Source organism: Bombina bombina, chromosome 2, assembly GCF_027579735.1.
Source record: "Bombina bombina isolate aBomBom1 chromosome 2, aBomBom1.pri, whole genome shotgun sequence".
NCBI lineage: Eukaryota > Metazoa > Chordata > Amphibia > Anura > Bombinatoridae > Bombina > Bombina bombina.
Genome location: NC_069500.1, coordinates 166,790,580 through 166,804,796, shown reverse-complemented (window position 1 = coordinate 166,804,796; position 14,217 = coordinate 166,790,580). Strand labels below are relative to the sequence as shown.

The window sequence follows — 14,217 nt, the reverse complement described above, 5'->3', positions numbered from 1 at the left end:
TTTTCCTGCGTTTCAATAAATTATAAAAAAGAAAATAAAGACAATTTGATAAAAGTAAATTAGAAAATTGTTTAAAATATGATGTTCTTTCTGAAATTTTGGGTTGTATGTCCCTTTAATGTTTTTAATCCATTTGTGAGGTTTAAGGCATAGCTCTCTGCAAGCAGTGGTGGAATAAGATGCTTATATGTCCCTTTAACGCGATACTGGAAACAGGAAATCTATGTTTGTGCACAAGCCATCCTTAGACAGATTACTCACTGTCTGGTAATGACAACCCCTTCAGCTCTATTGATGGATAATGACACATCCGTGAGCATTAAAATAAAAAGTAGTTTAAATAAGGCACTGCTAAGTCATTTCATACTCCTGGGCTAAAGTTATCCTTAGTCTTTTGCACTCATTGGATTTAAGCATCACTTTTAGTGTTTTTCTTCATTTTTCTGTGACATTAAAATTTGTTTTCAGCAGAACAAAGACCTTTAGAAAATGACTATAGTTTGCAATTTTAGAAATATATTTGTGATTAAAGGGCTTCTTTAGATTTACTAATTATAGCTGCCAAAAAAATGCTAAACAATGGATTAAAAAATACAAAAATAAAAATGTTTTAGGTTAATATTAGGACCGGCTCAAGATATTGTGCTTCCTGGGTATGAGAATGCAATGACGACCCTCCCCAGTAGTAACATTATTGCTTAGCATAACAACCTACTAGCCTGGGCAATGACCTTATTAATATTATCAGTTATTAATAGAGCACCAACAGATTCTATAAACATGATATGCAAGGTAACATTTATAGGGATTTATAAGAGTTGCACTGTTGTAGTGATCTACAAACAGCTGGGCTCATAGGCTTACATGCTAAGGGGGTTCAAGGGGATAAAGGGTGAGAGGAACTGAATTTAGGAAAGGTTAGCGTAGGTTGTATGCCTCCCTGAACAGTAGAGTCTTTAGGGAGAGCTTGAAACTTACAAAACTAGGTGAGATTCTTGTGGAGTGAGGCATAGAGTTACAAGATAGGGGCCAATCTGGCGAAGTCCTGTAGACGGGAATGTGGGGAGGGTAACAGGAGATGAGCAGGTTGTTAGCAGAGCCAAGGGGACGTGAGGGAGAGTATCTGGAGACAAGATCTGAGATATAGGGGGGAGCAGTGCAGTTGAGGGCACCTTACTAAGCCTGCCTACCTGCATGCAACTAATGCTTATGCACAATTGCGGCATAATTGGGAAGGACGTTAGCAAAGGGATTCTCTTGTCCCACCTTGAATGTCGCCCCTGACCGGTTCTGTGTCTTTGTGCATGATGAGGTTATGCTGCTGGGAGCCTGAGACTTCCCCCATGGGGACAGAGGATAGTAGTGGTCTGGGTCTGACAGTAACTATCTCAGTCACTGAAGTGCTGCCCCTTGTTAGACCCACTTGGTCACATGGTTGAGCCGGCCCTGGTTAATATTAAACGAATAATGGTTTGAAAGTTATGCCTTAAATTACATGTTATTATAGTTAAAAAAAAAACAACCAATTTTGTGTACATTAAAATATTTATTTTGTCTGTTTTCCTGTTATTTACTTCTGTAAACTGGGCAGGTTGCACAGAGAGTCAGGAGCGAATACTAGAGTTTACCCGACCGTGCTTCATTTTAATCATTAATTCAAATCAGAGATGTTGATTGGAGGCAGTCTGTGATTTTGATTGGAGAGATAATGATACTAATAATAATATTGTTGTACAGTTTAAAAAAAAATAGCCTGGGGTGTTGTTTGATTTAACAGTGTCAAGGTTTCATGTAAGTGCCTTATGAGGAATGAACTTTTGACCTATTGATGACGTCAGAGTTACGCGGTCTGATGTGACTAATGTCTTGGAACACTGTATTTCTCGGTTCCCTGCTGAGCTAAAGGATCACAGTGCTGAAATAGTGGAAATGTCAGAGATGTGTTAACTGAACTCAAAGGTCAAACTACTCATTTTCTGGGACTCTAACCACCTACTTCTTTGCATAAGTTCATTTCTGTTCATCGTTCATTCTCAGTTGGAGAAACTTGAAACTGGAAACGTCATACAAGATTCCTTTGAGTAGTCATAAACCATACCATTCCTTTGTGATTTTTCCATTTTTTTTTTTCACAAGTGTCTCGGAAACAATGGACTTTTGGCATTTTCAGTGAAATGAGTAAATATAGAGCTGTTAAATTTCTTATTGGTATATTTTTCTAAGACTTTCATCAGAAGATGGGTTTGAGGAAACATGTGAATCCTATTATTTTCTTGGTTTTACAGATCTGCATGAGAATAACTGTTAATGGAGAAGCTGTAAAACAAAATGATACTGAACTAAGACTTGGGATTTATTTATTTTTTGGTGTTAAATGTGAGCCAAGCTTCTCCCATCTTTCATTTTAATTATTTTGGAAATAGATCACTACACTCCTTTTTGGATACTGTAACACAGCACTTACATTTAAACTATTACATTGCTTTGCCAGAAGAAAAATACCATGTGGTACTATTCTATAAAATGCATTTTGGCGTATCCAACTGAATTAGATACAAGATATTCAGCACTTAAAGGTATCTTGTGGAATATAAATATTGTCTAGTTTCGTAGCAATTTTGATAATTGAACAGTATTAAGTACATACTGTGTTTATTAGAAGAGAACATAAAAATATAATTTAATATGAAATGTTTTCATGAACTTGCTTGTCTTTTTTTCTGGATATTTAAGTGTCAGATTACATTACTAATACTATGATTATTAGTAAATAAAAGTATTTCTTTTTATTAGGAATAGTTTAGTAAGTGCTAAAATCTAATTTCTATAAAAGTATTGACCAGTTTCCAGAATACTTTAACCCATTAATAACCACATCACTTTTCCATTTTCTGTCCGTTTGGGACCAAGGCTATTTTTACATTTTTGCGGTGTTTGTGTTTAGCTGTAATTTTCCTCTTTCTCATTTACCGTACCCACACATATTATATACCGTTTTTCTCGCCATTAATGGACTTTCTAAAGATAACATTATTTTCATCATATCTTATAATTTACTATAAAAAAAAAAGAAAATATGAGAATAAATGGAAAAAAACACACTTTTTCTAACTTTGACCCCCAAAATCTGTTACACATCTACAACCACCAAAAAACACCCATGCTAAATAGTTTCTAAATTTTGTCCTGAGTTTAGAAATACCCAATGTTTACTTGTTCTTTGCTTTTTTTGCAAGTTATAGGGCAATAAATACAAGTAGCACTTTGCTATTTCCAAACCACTTTTTAAAAAAATTAGCGCTAGTTACATTAGAACACTGATATCTGTCAGGAATCCCTGAATATTCCTTGACATGTATATATTTTTTTTTAGAAGACATCCCAAAGTATTGATCTAGGCCAATTTTGGTATATTTCATGCCACCATTTCACCGCCAAATGCGATCAAATAAAAATAATTGTTCACTTTTTCACAAATTTTTTCACAAACATTAGGTTTCTCACGGAAATTATTTACAAACAACTTGTTCAATTATGGCATAAATGGTTGTAAACGCTTCTCTGGGAATCCCCTTTTTTCAGAAATAGTAGACATATATGGCTTTGGCGTTGCTTTTTGGTAATTAGAAGGCCGCTAAATGCCACTGCGCACTATACGTGTATTATGTCCAGCAGATAAGGGGTTAATTAGGGAGCTTGTAGGGTTAATTTTACTTTTAGTGCACTGTAGTAGACAACCCCACGTATTGATCTAGGCCCATTTTGATATATTTAATGCCACCATTTCACCGCCAAATGCGATCAAATTAAGAAAAGAATGTTACATTTTTCACAATTTTAGGTTTCTCACTGAAATTATTTACAAACAGCTTGTGCAATTATGGCACAAATGGTTGTAAAAGCTTCTCTGGGATCCCCTTTCTTCAGAAATAGCAGACATATATGGCTTTGGCGTTGCTTTTTGGCAATTAGAAGGCCGCTAAATGCCGCTGCACACCACACGTGTATTATGCCTAGCAGTGAAGGGGTTAATTGGGGAGCTTATAGGGTTAATTTTAGCTTTAGTGTAGTAGACAACTCAAAGTATTGATCTAGGCCCATTTTGGTATATTTCGTGCAATCAAATAAAAAAAATCGTTCACTTTTTCACAAACTTTTTCAAAGACTTTAGGTTTCTCACTGAAATTTTTTAAAAACCTCTTGTGCATTTATGGCACAAATGGTTGTAAATGCTTTTTTGGGATCCCCTTTGTTCAGAAATAGCAGACATATATGGCTTTGGCGTTGCTTTTTGGTAATTGGAAGGCAGCTTAATGCCGCTGCGCATCACACGTGTATTATGTCTAGCAGTGAACGGGTTAATTAGGTAGCTTGTTAATTAGGTAGCCTCCCACCTGACACATCACACCCCTTATCCCTCCCAAACAGTTCTCTTCCCTCCCCCACTCCACAATTGTCCCCCGCCATTTTAAGTACTGGCAGAAAGTCTGCTAGTACTAAAATACATTTTTTTTTAAAAATAAATAAATAAAATATTTCTGCTGTGTAGGATCCCCCCTTAGCCCCCAACCTCCCTGATCCCCCCCACAAATAGCTCTCTACCCCCCCACCCCCGCCTTATTGTGCACCATATTGAGTACGCTCCTGCACCCACACGCGATCCCGCCCGCCTCCTCCACCGATGGCTGCCCACCCACCTCCCTGGATCAGCTCCCACCCACCAACGAACAATAGCCATCGATGGCCGATGCAGAGAGGGCCACAGAATGGCTCTCTGCATCGGACTGCTAAAAACTGTTATTGCAGGATGCCTCAATATCGAGGCATCACTGCAATAACAGGAAAACGTCTGGAAGCAATCAGGATAGCTTCCACCGCTTTCAAAGACCAACGACGTACAGGGTACGTCCTCGGTCGTTAACTGTATTTTTGTTGGAGGATGTACCCTGCATGTCGTTGGTTATTAAGGGGTTAAAGGGATATTTAACCCAAACTTTTTTTGTGTGATTCAGACAGAGCATACCATTTAAAAAAAGTTTTTAGTTTACTTCTTTATTCAAATTTGCTTTGTTCCCATGATATTCTGTGTTGAATAGATACCTAGGTAGGCTTCTGAAATATTGAATGCCTGACAGTGGGATGCCTCTGTTACATGAGATATACACTCTGAGATCAATGTGTATCTCACGCAGTTGCTGGATGCCTGCATGTGAGGCTATCCAGCAACTCTGCAGTGACAGTATTACTGTTACTGTTTATACTATAACTGTTATAGCTAGTCACAGTGATTGTATACTTAAAACGAATGGTTAAATTGAAAGTATAAAAATGATAAAAGTAAATACCTTTTTAGTTTCTACAAATATATTCTTTTCCTTGAAACATTTATTAGGTATTCACAGCTTTTGAGGTTTTGTGGTGCAACTACAAATTTAAGAAGCTGAAAAAGTTCTTCTTTATCCTATTTGACGCTAACTTGTTCAGGGTGATTGACATGCACTGGTCTCATGCAGTTGGTTGTGTTAAAGCAGGGAGTGGCATAGCAAAAGATAGCTTTTGTGCAATGATAAATTGCCACACAATGCTGCATCACAACAGGCAGTTGAAAGTGGACAGGTTCTCTTTTTGAGAATTGTCCGCATGTAATCTTTATGGTTTTATCTCTGTGAAGTGATTTTCATTAGGTGATTGCTATTACGCTTCTTAGTCAAAAAGGATGATCTTCCTGGAGTCATTCTAAAGTAATTGATGACTCCAGACTAGTTATCAGAAGCCATCCTGAAGTATGCCCACAGGCCAAATTATTCAAATGAGATTACTCTAGAATCATTCACTGGCTGTTCATGCTTGTGAAGTAATCGTTAAGCTAATCATTCTGAAGTCATCACCCAGAATTTTTTTACCTTAGCTGATGACTTTACAAGCCTGATGATGTCTGATGATGTGCAAATGACTTCTAAAGTTGTTTGATGATAATTAAATGATTACAGGATGGTCTCTAAAGTAATCCTGTTTGTCTTGGGTTTAGAGTCCAAGCATAGCAGATTTTAAGCATTTATTCAATAATTCCAACCTTGTAGTATTTGGCCTATATTTGCTTCAAATTACATAATTCTAAAATCACGATAAAATAATCTGGTTTGAGGTATTTTTCTTAAGCTACACTAGTTTTATAGAAATAATTATAAGGAAAACTGCAATAAATAATCCTCCCCCATTTTTTCACCACATAGGGTATCACAAGAAAGCTGTGTTTGTTAGAAAATGGACCAATACAAAGCAAACATGCCAAAATAGCCCTGTCATTTAAACACAGAAACTGGGAAAAACCTTCATCCTTAAAACAGTGAGAAAATTCACACTTTTATTAATACTTATTTCCAAATGTGGGACAGTTGTTGGTAAAATATAATTATTAGGAATCATTATTTGTGATTGTTATTCTATTCTGAAAGGGTTGATTCCAAAAAGTTAACCCTTGATTTGGATGATTCTTACTTTTTTTTTTCTATCCGGTTACATACAGATTTTCAAGTGTTGACTCAAACTAATGGGTAGGAAACAACAAAATTATTGGGTAACAAATTCATAGTGTGCTAGAATGCATTGGAACAAAGTTTCTGAAAAAACACAAAAAATGCTTTTTGGCAGTCAAGATGTTAAACTCCAGCTCTAATTTCTTCTCCTTTTAAACTAAGAATTAATTTCTTACCCACAGCTAGGAAGACTTGCTACTACAAAGACCCAACTCATAAGCCAGACTTTTGGATATTTTGTGGCAGTCTTTAAATTCAAACAAAACTAATAATAGAGAAAGTTATTTTTGTTTAACATACATTCTATTATACATTTCCTCCAGTTGGCTAAAATTGCTCCATTTTGGTTTTAGAGCTTCTTCCCCTATAAAACAGATAGGGATATTTATTCTGAGGCAGTAGTGCTGTTGTGGTGAATCACTCTATTAAACTGAGCAGACATTGGATTTTAAAGGGACAGTCTAGCCAAATAAACTTTCATGATTCAGATAGAGCATGTAATATTAAACAATTTTCAATTTACTTTTATCACCCAATTTTGCTTTGTTCTCTTGGTATTCCTAGTTGAAGCTTAACCTAGGAGGTTCATATGCTAATTTCTTTAGACCTTGAAGCCCACCTCTTTCAGGATTGCATTTTAACAGTTTTTCACCACTAGAGGGTGTTAGTTTCACATATTTCATATAGATAACGGCTGTGCTCGTGCACGTGAAGAAATCTGGGAGCAGGCACTGATTGGCTAGACTGCAAGTCTGTCAAAAGAACTGAAAAAAGGGGGGCAGTTTGCAGAGGCTTAGATACAAGATAATCACAGAGGTTAAAAAGTATATTAATATAACTGTGTTGGTTATGCAAAACTGGGGAAATGGGTAATAAAGGGATTATCTATCTTCTAAAACAATAAAAATTCTGGTGTAGACTGTCCCTTTAAGTAGTGAAAGTATTGTATTGTAAAAATGTAAAAATGTGTTCAAATAGTAGCTATGGCTCGTGTGATCATCACTTTACCATTGATAGAATGCTAGTTATATTTAATGTACTTGCTGCATGAACTCGTATTAAAGATTCTTCTTTTATTAAACGCACTAAGGAACATTAGGATGCTTTGCTGTAAAGAAAATAATCTGCAAATGGTATTAAATAGATCAACGCTGTACAGATTATTTACATAGACAAGATGTGATGTACAGAAAGGGTTAATGTTAAGAAGATCACTTCTACTTTAACCTTTTTTCCCTATTGGCTAGTATCCAGTTGGCTGAATGCCAGAGCTTGTATGTATTAAAAAGGTTTATACCGGCTTGCTAAAACTGCTGACATTCTAGTTGCTGGCACATAATTAAGCTGATTTGTGGTATGACAATTGGAATTACAATACAAATCTCTGTTACCAACAAGTATGAACTTAAAATAGATTGATAGCTAGAGATATACAGATATAAATGTGTGTAATCTTTTTTTCCTCTCTCAATGGATATTCTAGGGCACTAATTAAAACCATTTTAATTTGTTAAAACATCTTATTTTTGTACATATAGCTGGTAATTATATATTTAGTCCTCTACAAAGGGTTAAACATATAGTTGACGGCAACTTGACACCCTGCTATAGGGCTGCAAACCAGGAGCGCATCTAGCAGAGGAGATTAGCTATGTGTTTATCCCAGTGTGCAATTATGCAATAATAACAAACTCAACACATCTATTTCTTTATCTATCTTATTATATAACTATATGAAAATCTTGTCTTTCTGTCTGTCTATTTAACTATCTTTATCTCTCACTCCTCTCTCTCTATTCTCTCACTCGTCTCTCTCTCTCTCTCTCTCTCTCTCTCTCTCTCTCTGTGTGTGTGTGTGTGTGTGTGTGTGTGTGTGTATATATATATATATATATATATATATATATATACTGTGTGTATATATATATATATATATATATATATATATATAAAATCCAGATAGTTGTGTTGTGCACTCGTACCACCAAACTCCAACTGCCAGAGTGCTATATAAGAGTTAGAAAATGAAAGAACTCACTGGGCTTCGGTCCATCAGTTGCAATCCTTTTTTATTATTTGACGTTTTTGGGACCTCCAAACGTCCCTTCCACTCCCTTCACTTTGTCAGAGGAAGGGACCTTTGTGTGGTCCCGAAACGGTCACATAATAAAAAAAAGGATTGTCACTGATGACTGAAGCCAGTGAGTGCTTTCATTTTCTAACTTCAGTCTGAATATCATTTCACTTTTACAGTGAAGTCTCTAATCGTCTAGTCATGTCTTCTTCCCTTATGTCTTTAACAGGTATGACATCTGCACATACAAAAAACAAGCCATGTGGAACACTAGGTAAGTAATCAGTTGTGATATGGGGATACATTTGATGAAATTGTTATTTCAGATATAGGGCATAGATATTATATTTTATTATTATTATTATTATTATTATTATTATCATCAAAATTTATTTGTAAACTGCCACAAATTGCATACAGCTGGGTCCATGAGTGAGGGAACACGATGATACTGATTTTTGGTAAAAAAAAGAAAGAGATACATGAACCAATGAAATAGGCATTTATGTGCAGTCACCAACTCAGCAGCTAGCAGCCAGTAGTGCATTTCTTGCTCCTGAGCCTACCTGGGTATGCATTTTCAACAAAGGAGAGCTGAGAGCTCTCATTGTTTGTAGTAGAATTCTTTGAGGGCTGCCCTTGCAAGTGTTGGCGTGAAAAACCAAGTCTAGACTTGCGAACTTTATAGAATCGCCCCCTAAGTGGTCTGTAAGCAGTTTATCTTCAGCTACTGTCTTTACTTTCATCTACATGGTGAAGATACAGCAGCCACTCGGCATCATCATCAGAGTTCACATTTACTGATATCTCATAAAATTAATGGAAATGTTAAAAATGTTTCTTTCATGTAATTGGCAAGAGTCCAAGAGCTAGTGACGTATGGGATATACATTCCTACCAGGAGGGGGCAAAATTTCCCAAACCTCAAATACCTATAAATACACCTACCACACCCACAACTCAGTTTTACAAACTTTGCCTCCTATGGAGGTGGTGAAGTAAGTTTGTGCTTGATTTTTTATGATTTCTTCTATGCATAAGCGCTTCTAAGCATTCTGAAGCCCAATTCCTCTCAGAGTACAGTGTTTGTCAGAGGGATGCTGAAGAGAGTATCGCCTATTGATTCTATGGTTTCTCTCACAGGAAATCTTTTCAAGGGTTCTCTGTTATCGGTCGTAGGGATTCATCTCCTACCTCCTTTTCAGATTGACGATATATTCTTATATACCATTACCTCTGCTGATAGCTTTCAGTACTGGTTTGGCTATCTGCTATATGTGGATGGGTGTCTTTCGGTAAGTATGTATCATTATTTAAGACACTCTCAGCTATGGTTTGACGCCTTTATGTATTAATATAAAGTTTTAAATATATGTATTTTACTTATATTTGCCATGAGTCAGGTCTATGTGTATTTCCATTTGCAGTCTAAACAGTTTCAGTATAGGGAATCATGTTTGGGAAGTTTATTTTTTCTTACCTGGGGTTCAGTCTTTTTCTAATTTGACTTTCATTTTTTCGCAGACACAAATCTAGGCTCGCAAGGGCACCAAAATGCTGTCATTTCCTGGTGTTAGTTTTGCGCCAAAATCTTTTTTTTTTCTTTTTGCGTAATACATCATTCTTGGCACCAAGTTTTCGTTATTTTACCCCCTCTCCCTCTATTGCTCGCTGTTTTCATGAATTTTTAAAGCTATTATGCCTGCTTTTTTATTTTATTTTTTAAAAAAATATCTTTTGGTTTTTCTCTACTAAAACTGTTACATTGTGGAATGTTTTGCCTAATGTTATGTTTCTTTTTCTGTTCCTGACTCTGATGGCACTGTAGAAACTATGATGCCCTGGAACACAATTCTACAAAGCTAAGTGTGTTCTTTTCATTATTAAGCTGTTGTTATTCTTCAGCTCAATTATGTGGCATTTATTTATCATGTTTTTATGCTAGCAATGTTTCTACATGTACAATGACATTTACTGTTTTTTACACATTCAATTCATGTATTTGATTTTAACTGCAAACATCACATGTTGTTGCTTATATCATAAAAGGTTATGACTGCTATTATGCCTTTAAGTAAACTTACGAGGTCTTTTCAAAATTTTTGTTCTGACCGACAGCATACTTAAGTTTATTCTACTGATGAAGGTTTCTTTGGCTCAAAGGATCCTGTATCAGACAGTTTAGTAAAAATTTTCCTTATTTTTCATTTGAACATGTTTTGTTCTTTGCTAAGGAAATTTTGTTATTTATAGCTTTTAGGAGTCTAGTCCTCCTATTAACTATGTTAATCCTTTTCAAATCTGGATTTTAACATTTTTGCTTTTGAGGTCTTCTCCTATTCAATATACTATCTGTATTATATTCTAGAGAATGGTTATTCTGATTCCCTCTTGAGACTGTACTACTATTTCTATAGAAATTGGTACTTATTTTCAGGATTCTTTAGAATTTGAATATAACCCTTAGTAGAGGCATATTCACTTACTGTTTATATTTATATCACATAGCTTTATCTGTGGCTGACATTACTTTTCTCTCAACCTTTGTTGAACAGTTGGCATAAGCAGTTTCAGATTCTCAAGTATATAACTCTATTTACTTTAGATGAATTCATTTAATTATGTTTACTATATCTATTATTATGATTTCAAGTATATTTTATTATCTCTATCTTGTTAGGATAATAATTTGTTTGATTTCTGTTATCTCCACTATTTCTGGAGGTTTAGAGTTTTTTTCTGCCCTACTTTTATTCCGGTGATGTAGATCAGTTGGTGAATGTCCTGACTACTAAAACGCTTGTTCTAGATCCAAGGGTTATAGATTAATTTCCCGGCAGGGTTAATAAAGCTCTTTGGCCCTTTGAGGTCAATTTATTGTGTACCATTTATTTGGGTAATAAAAAAAAACAACAGTTTTTATCAGCTGCTAATTTGGTTAACTCCGAGTGTAAGCACTGAAAAAATCGTTTTTTTGTATACTTCTGGGAGAAAAACGCTATATATATTACTAGTTATTAGACTGCATGAAGGTACGGTTCTCAACCAGTCCTTCTGGTGGGGGGGCAGATTAAATTGTTTTTGGATGAACTCAGTCCAAAATCTATATTATTCTTAGGATTTTAATAGATTTTTAGAATGAGACCCTCCTATGGGAATAATCTTTCTCAGTACACTCTGTGAATTTTTTTTTCAGGAGGTGACTATACCAGTTCTTTTAGCAGGAACAGGATTTGGGTTTCTAGTTAATTCTATTCTTTGTCCCAAAGAAGAAAGGTTCTATTCAGTCCAATCTTGATCTGAAGACTTTTATATTGTTTTGTTAGAGTCTCAACTTTTAAGTTGGCGATTATAAGGACTATTATGCCTTTTTGTTCAGCAATGGTAATTTTATTTCATTCAGACCACTTGTGGATTCTGAGATTATCCTTTTTCGATAAGCTTTACCAATTTTCACTTTTCTATTTGGTCTAGCGGACAGCCTTTATGAGTCTTTTCAAAGGTTCTTGGTGCCCTTCTTTCTGTTTTCAGGACAGTAGGGTATTGTGGTTCTTCCTTATTTGGATGGTATCTTGGTATTAGCTTAAACTTTTCTTTTATTAAAGCCGGACAGATAGCTCAGCATGCTAATGCACTGTGGCTGAGCTCTGTAGCAACCTGAGGGTTGCAGTGTTTGATTCCGGCGAGATCCATTCAGCCTTTCATCCTTCTGAGGTCGATTAAATGAGCAACATCTTGAGTCCTTTACGGTGTGATTAGACGTGCTTTACAAAGTACCCAATACATACATATGAAAGAGCAGTATTCAAATATATGGACTTTTCTTTATTTTGGAATCCCTCATGAATCAACTAAGTTTTGTTTCTTTAAGACATGGTTAGAGGATTTAATTTACCTAAGAGTTTCGGGTTTCCTCAGGCAAGGGTCACTTCTTTTTGGGTTTCTAGATGGATTCTGTGTTCATGTCTTTGTCTTTATTGGACAAAAGTCACTTGTAATTGCATTAGCCTGTCTAAATTACAGTCTAGAACATTTCTTTCAGTAGCTATGTGCATGAAAGTTTTTAGGTCTCATAACTGCAGCATCAAGCGGTGGTTTCCTTTGCTCGTTTTTCATCAGAGATCTCTTTTTGCTTTGCATACTGAATCAATGATAAAGGGATTGTTTTTAGATATCACAGTTGATAATTTTAAATCCTAACATTCTACTCTCCCTGTTTTGGTGATTAGTCTATCATCATTTTATTCAGGGGGCCTCCTTTTGTTCGTCCTTCCTGGACTGTATTCTTAAATGGATGCAAGTCTTACAGGTTGGGGAGCTGTCTGAGGGTCTCTGACAGCACAAGGGGTTTTGGAAAACTTCAAGAGGCAAGGTTTCCAATCAATATTTTGAACTCTGTACTATTTTTCAGAGTTCTTTCAGGCTTGACCTCTTTTAGGAGAGCACTTTTTTAACTTTTTGCTTTCAGACAGACTATATCACAACTGTGGCATATGCCAATCAACAAATAGGGACTCATAGTTCCTTAAGCAATTAAGAAGTATCTTGAATATGTTCTTAGATGGAATTAATCTCCTATCTATTTTCTACGATTTTTTATCTCGGGTTTAGACATTTGGAAGGTGATTATCTCAGCCGTCAGTCTTTACATCCGGGAGAGGGGTATCTCTATACTGATGTGTTTTTCTCAATTTCCCAGGTACCTTTTCAGGTCCAGGGATCCTCAGGCAGAAATGGTGGATGCATTAGCAGTAGTCTTGGTTTTGCAACCTGTCTTTATCTTTCCACTTCTGTTTTTTCTTCCAAGGGTGATTTCCAAGATCATATTGGAACAGTGTCATGTGTTTCTGATGGCATCAGCTTGGCTCACAGGTTTTAGTATGTGGATCTTGTTCAGATGTCCAAGTTGGCCATCCTTGACCGCTTTCTTTTTGGCCAGCCCTCTTGTTTTAGGGGCTATTTTTCCATCGGGATCTCAAATTACTAATTTATTGGTATGGAAATTGATTTAGTTCATTAGTGGTTTCTATCACTATGTTGCAGGCTTATAAGTTCTGTTTCAAGGAACATGTATTATCAGGTTTGGAAAACCTATATTTTATGGTGTTCTTCTCATACATTCTTTTGGCATTCTTTTAGAATTCCTAGGGAGTTTACAGTTTTTTCAGGATGTTTGGATAATTTATCTGTAAATTATTTGAAGGGACAAATCTTTCTGTTTTATTTCCTAGAAAGATTGTTTAAACTTCCTGATATTCACTGTTTTGTTCAGGCTTTGGATGGTATCAAGTCTGCTCATTTATTAATTTCTCCTTTTTGGAGTCTTATTTGGTTTAAAGATGTTGCAGGCTCTTCTCTTTTGAGCCTGTATTTTCTTTGAAGATTATCTACTTTCTTGGAAAGTATTGTTTCTTTTGACTATCTCTTCTGCTACTACAAGAGTTTCTGATTTATCAGCTCTCTCTTGTGTGTCTCCTTATCTGATTTTTTCATCTAGATAAGTTGTTTAGTGGACTTCTTTTTTTCCTAAGGTTGTGAATTTGAACAACATTAGTAGAGAAATTGATGTTCCTTCTTTGTGTCTTAATCCTAAAGAATTCTTTGAGA

At 35.7% G+C, this 14,217-nt stretch overlaps 1 protein-coding gene across 1 annotated transcript in view; it reads left to right on the top strand.

Annotated features, from left to right (window-relative positions):
- Positions 1-14,217, top strand: part of ADAMTS6 (ADAM metallopeptidase with thrombospondin type 1 motif 6) — a 400,513-nt gene that overhangs the window by 120,127 nt on the left and 266,169 nt on the right. The window contains 2 exon segments of the mRNA XM_053701330.1: positions 8,840-8,858; positions 8,860-8,884. Of these exon segments, the coding sequence (XP_053557305.1) occupies positions 8,840-8,858; positions 8,860-8,884 (44 nt within the window).